This window comes from Coccinella septempunctata, chromosome 4 (assembly GCF_907165205.1).
Source record: "Coccinella septempunctata chromosome 4, icCocSept1.1, whole genome shotgun sequence".
Lineage (NCBI taxonomy): Eukaryota > Metazoa > Arthropoda > Insecta > Coleoptera > Coccinellidae > Coccinella > Coccinella septempunctata.
In genome coordinates, this window is record NC_058192.1 from 11,552,134 (window position 1) to 11,564,139 (window position 12,006).

The 12,006-nt window shown below is 35.8% G+C and overlaps 2 protein-coding genes across 8 annotated transcripts; one reads left to right on the forward strand and one right to left on the reverse strand.

Annotated features, from left to right (window-relative positions):
* Positions 1-75: 75 nt before the first annotated feature.
* On the reverse strand, positions 76-1,399 carry LOC123310677 (dehydrogenase/reductase SDR family protein 7-like). Its single transcript, XM_044894268.1, has 3 exons — positions 1,203-1,399; positions 791-1,154; positions 76-738 (listed from the first exon to the last, which is right to left on the reverse strand). The coding sequence occupies exons 1-3, from the start codon at positions 1,311-1,313 to the stop codon at positions 296-298; spliced, it is 918 nt and encodes a 305-aa protein (XP_044750203.1). The 5' UTR covers positions 1,314-1,399; the 3' UTR covers positions 76-295.
* Positions 1,400-1,531: 132 nt separating this feature from the next.
* Positions 1,532-11,547, forward strand: LOC123310676 (2-oxoglutarate dehydrogenase, mitochondrial). Of its 7 annotated transcripts, none has more exons than XM_044894262.1 (16): positions 1,532-1,679; positions 2,288-2,506; positions 4,367-4,564; positions 6,115-6,217; positions 6,870-6,929; positions 7,396-7,651; positions 7,729-8,007; positions 8,210-8,345; positions 8,405-8,585; positions 8,690-9,199; positions 9,257-9,458; positions 9,519-9,769; positions 9,830-10,257; positions 10,316-10,470; positions 10,746-10,838; positions 11,058-11,547. In XM_044894262.1, exons 2-16 carry the CDS (start codon positions 2,291-2,293, stop codon positions 11,158-11,160), a joined length of 3,171 nt encoding a protein of 1,056 aa, XP_044750197.1. In that variant the 5' UTR covers positions 1,532-1,679; positions 2,288-2,290; the 3' UTR covers positions 11,161-11,547. The 7 variants fall into 7 exon arrangements, with proteins under 7 accessions (XP_044750197.1, XP_044750196.1, XP_044750198.1 ...); XM_044894261.1 differs by having other exon boundaries at positions 1,583-1,741; XM_044894263.1 differs by lacking the exons at positions 6,115-6,217; positions 6,870-6,929 and adding an exon at positions 5,419-5,539 and having other exon boundaries at positions 1,583-1,741.
* Positions 11,548-12,006: the final 459 nt, after the last annotated feature.

Sequence of the window (12,006 nt, forward strand, 5' to 3'; positions counted from 1 at the left end):
TATATCATAGAGTTCTTCGCATAATCTTGATATTACTGAAAAATGGGAGGGAATAATTTGAAGGAGTCTCAGAAATAATGAATCAGCATCGACAGTATCTTTATTATGCACTGCTTATATCTGAAATAACTTATATATAAAATATTTCCATGGATACAAAAGAATATTTACAGGAATTATTATCTCCACCACCTTCAATATAACATTCCAAGAAGGCATTGAATAATTTGTTGTCCACTTAGAATGCGATTTAATGAAAGTAATAAAATGCACCACTATAAAACTCATGGATAAGTTACTTTTGCATCAATTTCTTTGCTCTTTTAACCATTGCAACAAAATAAAGGGAAGGAATGAAGTTTCTCAAAAATATACCAATTTTAGCAGTTACATTCGCAATTACAACTTCTTTTTGGTCTTCTAAAACTGCTTTTAGAATTGCTTGTGATGCATATTCACATGTGTAACCTTCTTCAGTATCTGTATCCATTTTACCATATGTTTTACCTGTTGCAGTTAAAGCATTCATAGAAAGTGCTGTTTTAACATATCCAGGACTTGCAACAGTAACCCCAATATTATGATGAGAAATTTCTGCTCTCAAACTATCAGCAAATGCTTGAAGGGCATGTTTTGAGGCTGCATAGGATGAACGATAGGGTATTGCTATTAAGCCTTGAACAGAGCTTATAAATACTATTCTTCCACATTTTTCTTTCACCATACTTGGTAAAACAGCTGAAATATAACAATTACTTATCAAACTCGATGGATAATATGAAACACTTACCTTTAGTAAGAGCTACAGATCCAAAATAATTCACAGTCATAATTTTCATGTCCACCTCTAGTTTTGTATCTAAAACAGAGCCCCTATGTGATATTCCCCCATTATTGACCAAAATATCAATTTTTTTTGTGATGGACAAAATTTTATCCACTACACCAGGTAAGCTGTTTATGTCACTCAAGTCCAAAGGTACAATAATAGGCGTATGATTTGGTGTAGAGCAAGGCAAGCTCACTAAATCATTTTTAACCCTATCTAACTCTTGTCTCCTTCTAGCACATAATACAACAATGCAGCCCTCTTTATAGAATTGGTGGGCTAAGGCCTCTCCTAACCCAGAACTTGCTCCAGTTATAACAACTACCTGCAAAAAAACTCATAAAAAGTGTAATCACCGAGAAATTTAACACACTTTGTTCAATAAACTTTTGCTGTTCATCCCTGAAACTAGACCTTTTCGAAATTTGAAGAATATGTAAGTTAAAAGAAACCCTATACCATATACTATAAATGATTTTTCCATGATACAAATCTTCTTGAAAATAATGAATGAATTCAATTATTTTAATTAAAATGGTAAATAATGATTGACATTTGACATGTAACACTTAAATCTAGGTTAGTTACAAGTTTTATCCTGTATGCATATGTTCCATATTCTTATAATTTTTTCAAACTAATATCAGATCATTTTTGACTATAGCAGTAACCAAAGTCCTTCAGTTCTGAAGAAGTTTTAAGAGTTTTTTCCACCTGTTGAATTCGACATTAAAAGTGGAACCCAACCTTGTAATATTACCGCTCAAGGTAAATGTCAATCAGGAAATCACATTTCTGTTGGTTGGGTGGCTGCAGCTTGTGAGAAAATCAAGACCCAATATATTTTAAAGTAAAATCGTGTTATTTGGTGATACACAAATATTGAAAAACTACTTTTTTCCACTAAAAAAAGTAAGTAGATTTCTATTTACGCACATTTTAGTTTTATGATTCAAAGTTATGTAATGTTAGGTGTATCCAGAAAATTTGGATTTATTGATTCATCTGGTTTCAAATCACATTCTTGAAATACTTTTCTGCGTTCGTTAGGACTTTCAAATCATTCTTTGCATAATGATTTTGTTTCTTCATATTGCTCATGAATATTTTCCAGAAGTTTTCGTGACGTAAACGGAAAAAATTGCCTTCCATAATAAATTGTAGAACTTGCCAAGATAGCGAGTTAAAATTAGTATCACAAACTGCATTGTTATTTTATTTACCTTTTGCGTCTTGGGCATAAACTTAACTAACGCCCTTTGCCTGGAATAATATTTGCAATGTTAAAAAGTCATTGTCAATGAAAGTAGGTTAATTTGTATTAAAGTGTGACTAGGTCAGTTTTTCGCGTTGCATGAAACCACAGGCTCCTCTCATAGGTGACTGCTGTGATTAGACTAACTGAAGACTTTGTTGTATTAAATTTTTGCATAGTAGAGTATTTTGAAATTGTTTCAGACCATGCATAGAGCGAGACAGGTAATAAAAGGGGTCACTGGTCCCAAAGGCCAAGCTTTTGCAGGATGGTTACTTTCAAAAAATCTAGCCCCCATTTCAGTAGCTAGTAGACCCTACAATGTACCTGCAGCAGCCGAACCATTTTTGAATGGGAGCTCAGCCACCTATGTTGAGGATATGTATAATGCTTGGCTTGCAGATCCTTCTAGTGTACATGCGGTAAGTTAATCTATTCAGTAATTTTCCTGTTATATCAAACTTTGTCTTACTAATTTTCCATGAAAATTTTATGAAAATATAAATATTTGTTTGTTTGTAAAAAAATTCAAATAATCTGCGTCATTCTTGAAAGGTGCGCCAATTTGACTTAACCTATAAGTGCTCAGTCAGTTTGTGTGAAGAGCAGGTGATTCAATATTTTGGCGGGATAAATTGAACAATGACTGTGAGAATAGGAACAATATTGTAAAAATTAATAAGATAATATAGGAGTTATACTACTTTCAACACTTGGTTATTGAAATGGTAGGCTTTTGGTTCATTATTTTCAATGATGAAGCAAATGAGAAAAAATAAGGTGTCCTATGTTTGTGTTTAAAACTAAGTATTGGTATCTTCTCACATTAAGATTTTCGCAGAAATTATCTGCGATAAAAACCTAGTCAATCCAATCGTCTTTATTTTATCTAGGGAACTGGTACTTATGTTTTAATACAGATGATTATCAAATTCAGTTCGAAATATTTCAGGAAATATTTTTATCTCACTCACAGGAACTTTGGAATAATATTTTTATATTTCGGAAATAATGAGGATATGTATCTTCCAGTTTTAAAGGATGATTAGATTCTAATTTGTTTAGCGTTTTGAATGTTTGATTATAACGATTTGACTTCTACTTAGTAGAAAATTACATTGAAATAAATTTTGTCTGCACAATAAAACGAAAAAATATTCATCTGAACGATGTTGATCCCTTTTATCTAAGTCACATTCTATCACATCCTATCATACTGAATTTCGATTTGAGATGAATTGGCATTACTCTCCTATTCCAGATAATCAATTGAAAATATTTATGTTATGACTGTTTTCAGTGATATTCACTTTCTCTAATTAATTAATTGTTTTATGAGTCATGGTTTTTTATTGCTTTGTCTGGGTATTTTAATTAAGAAGGATATGTCTGCGGTACTTTCAAATTGCATAAATCTTTTTAGACATTGAATGAAAAAAATATATTGATATATGTAATTGGATTGCATAAATAGTCGAAAGTTCATAATTTTCTATACACCATAAGTAATGTAGTGAACAGAAAAAACTTTGTACCTATTTCTATTGATTTGGAAATATTCATGTTTTTTTATGGTATTATATTAGTAATGTTTTCGCCTCAGTGTCTGAGTAGGTTTCATCTCAATTTTGAGAGATTGCGCTACGAATTATACGCCGAAATTGCATAATAAACAGACTCTTCAGTTGCAACAGATTGAATCAAGTGAAAACTTGATAAATCTAGTGCAGGATGATTATCCCCAGTTCAAAATGAATCATTTATTTAACAAGATAATTTCATGTTTCATAATGTGTTCATTCTGAAATAATAACTTGATTATTTGTAGGAAAATTGATAATTATCTTGCACACGTGATATGATTCTTTTAGGTTTTCTTCATGTGAAATATTCTTGGCTGTAGAGTGTAGAGGACAATAGGGATGAAAAATTCCTTAATCTTTTGTTTTTTTGTTTCACAAACAATGCCCCCTCCGACAAAAACCACCCAAATTTTGAACGACACATAGGCCCATTTACTTGACACTTAGCTACCACTTCTTTTTCACCAACTAAAATTAATTTAAGTTAAGGGAAGAGTTTGGTAATGCCTTATGCTAAGGAATTCTCGGATGGGGGCTTGTTGGGGTTATGGCCTTGGTCTCTTACTGAATGAAAGAGATCACACTGAACAAGTTGATTAATGAGAATATGAATTTATACAACAATTAATTTGGTTTCGGTTGTGAAACGAATTAATATTCTTAGTTGTCCGCAAACCAACTCCTAACGTTCTATTTCAGTCATGGGACTCATTTTTCCGAAACTCAGCATCTGGTGGTGTTGGCTATCAAGCTCCTCCGTCGCTGGCCCCTTTGGGCAAAAACGAAGTACCTGCATTGTCTTTCCTACCATCAATTGCTGGAGCAGCGGGAGCACCAGTCAGCGAGAAAGTTATTGACGATCATCTTGCCGTTCAAGCCATTATCAGAAGTTATCAAGTAAGGAATATCATATATTTGTTGTTTGGAAGTTCCGGTCTGAATTTTTTAGAAAGTTGGTTCTGTTTTCCTAAATGTTCACTAGTCTGTTCTTCTTCATAATGAATTGCAAAATGTAGATGGATAATTTTCCATTTTATGTGCCTTGTATAGTCGTCACATTTTAATGTTGGCTGCTATAAGAATCAACATTTCATGTGAGTTTTCTGTAGGTATTTTATTCTTGTTGAAATACATCCCTTTGAAATATTTCAATAATAATACGAATATGTATTTAACAAGAGTAAAGTATGTCACAGTTTATTGCATGATATTTGTCTAATAACTTTTTATCTGCAAAATAACACTTTGTTGGGGGAATATTTTATCACAACATTTTCTAATTGAAAGACATCGAGTCCTTCATTCTATCAAATTTGCTTCTCCAAATATACAAGGTGAACCCAAATTCAATGTTCAAAATGATCAAAGTAGTTTGATTTTTGGCCACTTGGCTAATCCTAGACTTCAAAATCTTCATGTTTTCTTGGTATGTACATATATGAAACTAATTTATCCAACTCTTTACCCATTTTTTTCCATTAATTAATTAAAAGCACCTGAACAATACATTGTGGATATTTATTCAACTCAGATTGGTCAACAAAACGCAACTAATATTTGCTTTCTGTTGAAGTGACAGAAAGTTTCAATAAAACTATATTGTGGGAATATCTTCAATAGTTCACTAACTGTAAAGGTTAAAAAATAACAAATAAATGTGAAAAAGTGCTTTTGTCATTATTTTAATCTGCATGAGCTCTAGTTGCATATTTGACAGCATTTGGTGTAATTCATTTTATCGATGGATTTAGGCTCGTGGGCATCTAGTTGCCCAGCTGGACCCGCTTGGTATTATGTATGCTGATCGTACAACCACTATTTCTGATAGAAAGGGGGCAGCTCCCGATGAAATTATTCGGCAGCATAAGTTAGGTACGATCTATAGTGTATTAGTGGAAAAAAGTAACTAACACTTGACACTATCACACAACTTCAGATCTCATACTAGTTGGATTATTGTTGCAGTTTGAAACATTTCATTTGCATCGTTAGATAAGCTGATAAATCTTGGGGATAAAATTGCTTGATTGTAGGTGTTATGGCTATGTATGCATTTTGGTTTCAGATCGGTATGTAAATTTATCTGGCAGAATAATTTTTCATTCCAACTGGACCATCTCATATTTCGAATGAATTTATCCAGCACATGTCAAGAGTGTTTCTATAAAAGTGCAAATTCCAATTCTGTTGAAAAGTAATAAGTATTTGGCGACACCACTTCTTGGGACGTTTGTTGCAACATTCACCATCTAAAATTACGCGCTCTTATTGAAACATTCTTAATTATATTCCCTGGTATGGAACATTAAGAAGGTTGAATTGACAGTATTCAAAAAGAAAACTATGATACTTTCAACATATTGGCAAAACAAATTATTCTGCTGTTTTATATTATTGAAACCAGAAAATAAATTGGGAAAATGTAGAGGTGTTGGCCTAAATTCTAGATACGTGGTCATCATATAGCCAAACTGGATCCATTGGGGATAAACAGTGCAGATTTGGACGATAGAACACCACAGGAGCTTCTATATACACACTACAGTTTCGGTAAGATGTTTATCTAATCACCCAGCTTTCACTCGTACCAAACCTATACATTATCCCGCTGAAGCTCTGCCGCATTTGAATATTCTTAACGAGAATGACACTTTGACCAATTTTCCATTGTCTGTCCAAGCATATTTGAGGTACCTATCAAGTCAATCAAGTGAAATCAATTGAAACTATTGCTATGCAATAAAGTAAGTAAGCTTCACGGTAATAATGCAGTATAGAAACTGAAAAGCAAACCTCGTTAGTTGGTCGAAATTGATTGATAATTTTTTCTGAGTTACCCTAAAATAATATCAGAAATTATATTAAAACTACTGTTGGATATTTGTGATCAATTAACAAGTAAGACTACATTGAAGTTTTCAACTGTACTTTTTCCTTTGCATGAGATATAACAGTATTTATGTGCATCTGCTAATTTTTAAATACTATTCCAATTGGCTATTAAAAATAACCTTTGTATTTTTTTGCACTTGCAATAGATAGATATCTGTAATCGAATTTTGAATACCTAGATAAACATACACATTTTTTTTATAAGTTTTCATGACATACGTAACATTAAACTTTTTATACAAATTTTCATTTATGCATTGCTTCGATTTGTTTTGTCATGTTGTTTTTGTTTTTTGTTTTCTTAACATAGACCACCCCTCTCGAACCTATTCTGAGGAACTCAGGAGGCAAGTCCAAGAACTTATGAAAAGTAAGATTTTTTTTGCTTTTTTTTTAACCGTATGAAGAATTTCAGATCAGCAATTTTTTTTATTCGGAAAATGTATGCTTATCTGAAGATTTTCATCCATTTTGTCAATCAATTTTCCTAGGTGTTGGTTTTAAGATAAGTATTGAGTTCAAGTTATCTGCTTATTGTTTATCTGCTTGCCAGCAATTGGTTTTTGCTTTTTTTATATGATCACTGATTTTTGAAATGTTTCGAACTGTACCAAAGCAACAATTTAATTTTAATGAATTTGTTGGAACAAATTCTTGTCTTAGATGAGTATCTTTTTTCATTTCAAACACTTCTTCAGCGATTGAACAACACCAGGTTATACTTTAGCTACTTAAAAAATGCATTTTCAATGAATTTGTCCCATCAAAACCACAAGACACATTTTCTGTTTACACAAAAATGATACATAATGAAATGTGCAACTCCCAAAAAATAGATGAAGCCGATATGGATCGCGTATTCAAATTGCCATCTACGACTTTCATCGGTGGCAAAGAGAAACAACTTCCTCTGCGAGAAATCTTACGCCGACTGGAATTGGCTTATTGTAGGCACATCGGCGTTGAATTTATGTTCATCAACAGCCTGGAACAATGCAACTGGATCCGACAAAGGTTGGAAACACCTGGCTGCATGGAAATTACCGCCGAAGAGAAGCGCCTGATGTTGGCCCGATTGACTAGAGCCACTGGGTGAGTTTTCGACGACAATCTGACCATTTCGGAATGTTCCGATGCCCGATTCTTCCTTCTAACCACTTCGTTTGTAGATTCGAATCTTTCTTGGCCCGCAAGTGGTCGTCCGAGAAAAGATTTGGTTTGGAGGGTTGTGAAATACTCATTCCCGCTATGAAAAACATCATTGACAAATCGACGGAATTCGGAGTCGAGAGCATAGTGATGGGAATGCCACACAGGGGTCGTCTCAACGTCCTCGCGAACGTATGTCGTAAACCTTTGCCACAACTGTTCACCCAGTTTGCTGGTCTCGAAGCCGAAGATGACGGATCTGGCGATGTCAAATACCACTTGGGAACGTACATTGAAAGGTTGGTGGAAGTACTTTTTGATGAAATAATTAATTTATAATCCAAATGTTTTGATTTTGGACGTTTCTCGCAGACAAATATGTTGGGAGGACTCTCGATCTTACTTTCAACAGTTTTGTCTATCTACGAGAAACATCCAAAATGAAGCAAATTGGGACGCCCAATACAGTGCTGATTTCTAATCCAAAAATTCCCCCTGCAGATTGAACAGAGTAACGAACAAAAATATTCGCCTGGCGGTCGTTGCTAATCCATCCCATTTGGAAGCTGTAGACCCAGTTGTGCAAGGTAAAACGAAAGCTGAACAATTTTACAGAGGAGATGGAGAAGGAAAGAAAGTATGGTCGCCAACTAGGTCCTCATACGCTCGAATATTGACACTTGATTCGATTTCCAGGTTATGTCTATATTACTCCACGGAGATGCCGCGTTCTGTGGACAAGGCGTTGTTTTCGAAACGATGCACTTGTCTGATTTGCCAGCCTACACGACTCATGGAACTGTACACATCGTTGTAAACAATCAAATTGGTTTCACCACCGATCCAAGACACTCGCGCTCTTCACCGTACTGTACAGGTACATTTACATGATAAGAGTATTTTCAGATTGATATTTCGAACTTGTAAACTCAAAAATATGCTAGGAACAAGATTGCTGGAAAACACTCGTTAAATTTTCAGATGTCGCACGTGTAGTCAACGCTCCAATCTTCCACGTTAACTCTGACGATCCAGAGAGCGTCATGCACATCTGTAACATCGCGGCCGAGTGGAGGGCCACCTTCCACAAAGACGTCGTCATCGACCTGGTTTGCTACCGTAGGAACGGTCACAACGAAATCGACGAGCCGATGTTCACCCAACCCCTCATGTACCGCAAGATCAGAAACACCAAACCCGTGTTGGAGAAGTATTCCGAGCAGCTGATAGCCGAGGGCGTTGTAACGGCCGATGAAGTGAAGGATGTCAAGGCGAAATACGAGAAGATCTGCGAGGACGCTCTCGAACAGGCGAGAAAGGAAACTCACATCAAATACAAGGATTGGCTGGACAGCCCGTGGTCCGGTTTCTTCGAGGGTAAAGATCCATTGAAAGTGGGGCCCACTGGTGTCAAAGAAGATACTTTGGTTCATATCGGAAAGAGGTTCTCTTCTCCTCCACCAAACGCAGCTGAATTTGTCATCCACAAAGGTTGGCACTCGTATTATAGCACAGCAGTGTGATGATGACATTTTTCCATTATTTCAGGTATTGAGCGTATACTCAAATCTAGAATGCAGATGGTAGAAGAACGTACCATCGACTGGGCTCTTGGGGAAGCAATGGCTTTTGGATCCTTGTTGAAGGAAGGAATTCATGTTCGTCTTTCTGGTCAAGACGTTGAAAGAGGCACCTTCTCTCATCGCCATCATGTCCTACATCATCAAACGGTTGACAAAGCCACATACAGGTAGCTTCGTTCGAATTTCTTTATCTGAATTCATTTAATCGATTCCAATTTTTTTTCCAGGCCATTATGCAACTTGTATCCAGATCAGGCACCTTACACAGTCTGCAACAGTTCACTTTCTGAGTTTGGCGTACTCGGTTTCGAGCTGGGTTACTCTATGACCAACCCAAATGCCCTGGTTATTTGGGAGGCTCAATTTGGAGATTTCTGCAACACAGCTCAGTGTATAATCGATCAGTTCATTTCTTCTGGTCAAGCCAAATGGGTGAGACAGAGTGGATTGGTCATGCTATTGCCCCACGGTTATGAAGGTAAGTTTCCGCAACCGACAACTTTCACCTGAATTGTCTTTCCACATCTGATACTTCTAGGTATGGGCCCCGAACACTCCAGCTGTCGCCCCGAACGTTTCCTTCAGATGTGCTCAGACGACCCCGATTATATGCCACCAGAAAGTGACGAGTTTGCTGTTCGTCAACTTCACGACATCAACTGGATAGTGGCAAACTGTACCACCCCCGCGAACTTGTTCCATATTCTCAGGAGGCAGATCGCTCTGCCCTTCCGTAAACCCCTCATTCTCCTGACGCCCAAGAGTCTGTTGAGACATCCCGAAGCCAAGAGCAGCTTCGACGACATGGTCGACGGAACCGAGTTCAAGAGGGTGATACCCGATGATAATGTTGGAGGCAGTGCTAAGAAGCTTGTATTCTGTACCGGCAGAGTTTACTACGATCTGAAGAAAGCTAGAGAGGAAAAGAATTTGACCAACGATATTGCCCTTGTCAGAGTCGAACAGGTAAGGTGTCTTTGTATACATTTTTGACAAATTTTCGCACAATTATTTTGCGTTTCAGATCTCACCGTTCCCGTTCGATTTGATCAGACAAGAATGCTCCAAATATCCAAATGCTCAGCTGTGTTGGGCACAGGAAGAACACAAAAATCAAGGATATTGGACATATGTTCAGCCTAGATTCGACACTGCACTCACTGGAACACGCGAAATTAGGTGAGATGATTGTGTTATTGTCACTACACAAGTGAAGATATGATTAACGATAAAAAGTATGAAATTATATTTTCTTAGGAACCCAGTACTCGAAAAATCTTTTTTGGAAAAATGTTGGAAAAATATACAAATTCGGTGATGCCTTGAAATCATTTCCAATTTTTTGTCTGACATTTTTGTTTGAAATCATTGAAACTTTTTTCCGCCATTACATTTAAAAATGAAATGCAATATGATGGCCCTAAAAAAACTTTTTTCACATCTGAATGTTTTAGTCGTACACAATCAGAAAGTTGGCTATCTAGTTTGTTTGGGCGCAGTAAGCCAAAAGAAGAACCTAAAATTCAGGAGCGACAAAGATCTATTAGGTGAGCGTCGATACTCATATCTTCACGTGAAAATAGTGCACCTGTTCTGTATATTCTCGCTTTTTGGCTGTGTCATCCATTTTTGTGCTTTTTTTTACTTTTATCTGATTTTTCCATTGCTGATAATGTAGTTATGCAATATTTCTCTTTTGTTTTATATGTGATTGTTGATGTCACTTTTTGTGTTGAATATGTTATATTTCCTTTATTTCTTTACAGTTACGCAGGTAGACCCACTGCTCCTAGCACTGCAACTGGTAGCAAGGCTCAACATCTTAAGGAACTCAGAAGCCTATTGGATGCAGCGATGGACATCAACTAAACCTTTTAACATTTGATTGATTAATGACTTCATTAGATACTAGAATAATCACTACTTATTATTCTCAAGAATATGTTTAAATTTGAAGTATATTGATTATTTTAGTAGTTCTTTGATTCAATCTGCACCAAAAACAAGATTAATATGATGTAAGTATGTATATAGCACTATTGTTTTATGTATTATATTCTGATTGTTACTGAGCCTGAATTGTTCGAATGATGGGCAGTCAAAAGTTCAAGTATGATTGTAAGTGCTTAAAGTATTGTTATCCTCAAAATCCTGTGAGAACTGGTCAGGTGAACTGAAAGTATTTTTCATTTGTTATTTATTTATTGTAGGAATGTATGACTTATGGCTGATGAATAAATTTTACTCAAGTAATAAGTTGGTTTTTCAATTTCGAATTTCCCTCCTTTATCCATTTTTCACTTAAGATGAAAATAGTCAGCTTTTGACAATAAAACAACATAGGCAGGTGTGACTTGACTTTATACACTGAAAATATTCTACAACTATGAGTAGAATTTAGAGACATTGACAACCAGTTGCAGGAACGTCAACTGTAATATAATGGCCCATTAAAATTTTAATCCACCATTCAACGCTTAATGCAGAATTAAAATGGACCGTTAAATCATAATTGAGATTCTTGCAGCTAGGTGTAAGGCTCTTTTCACATAAATAGTATCTTTAACCTTTTAACCCTTTAACTTTTCTCGAAAAATCTGAGAAACTTCGGACTTGATGACGCGGAGGATCAGCAGCTGCTGTTGGGGAAATATTACCGCTGCTATGGCTAGGAACCTCCCCCTAGGGGTAAAACCTAGAATGGCAGTACTCAGT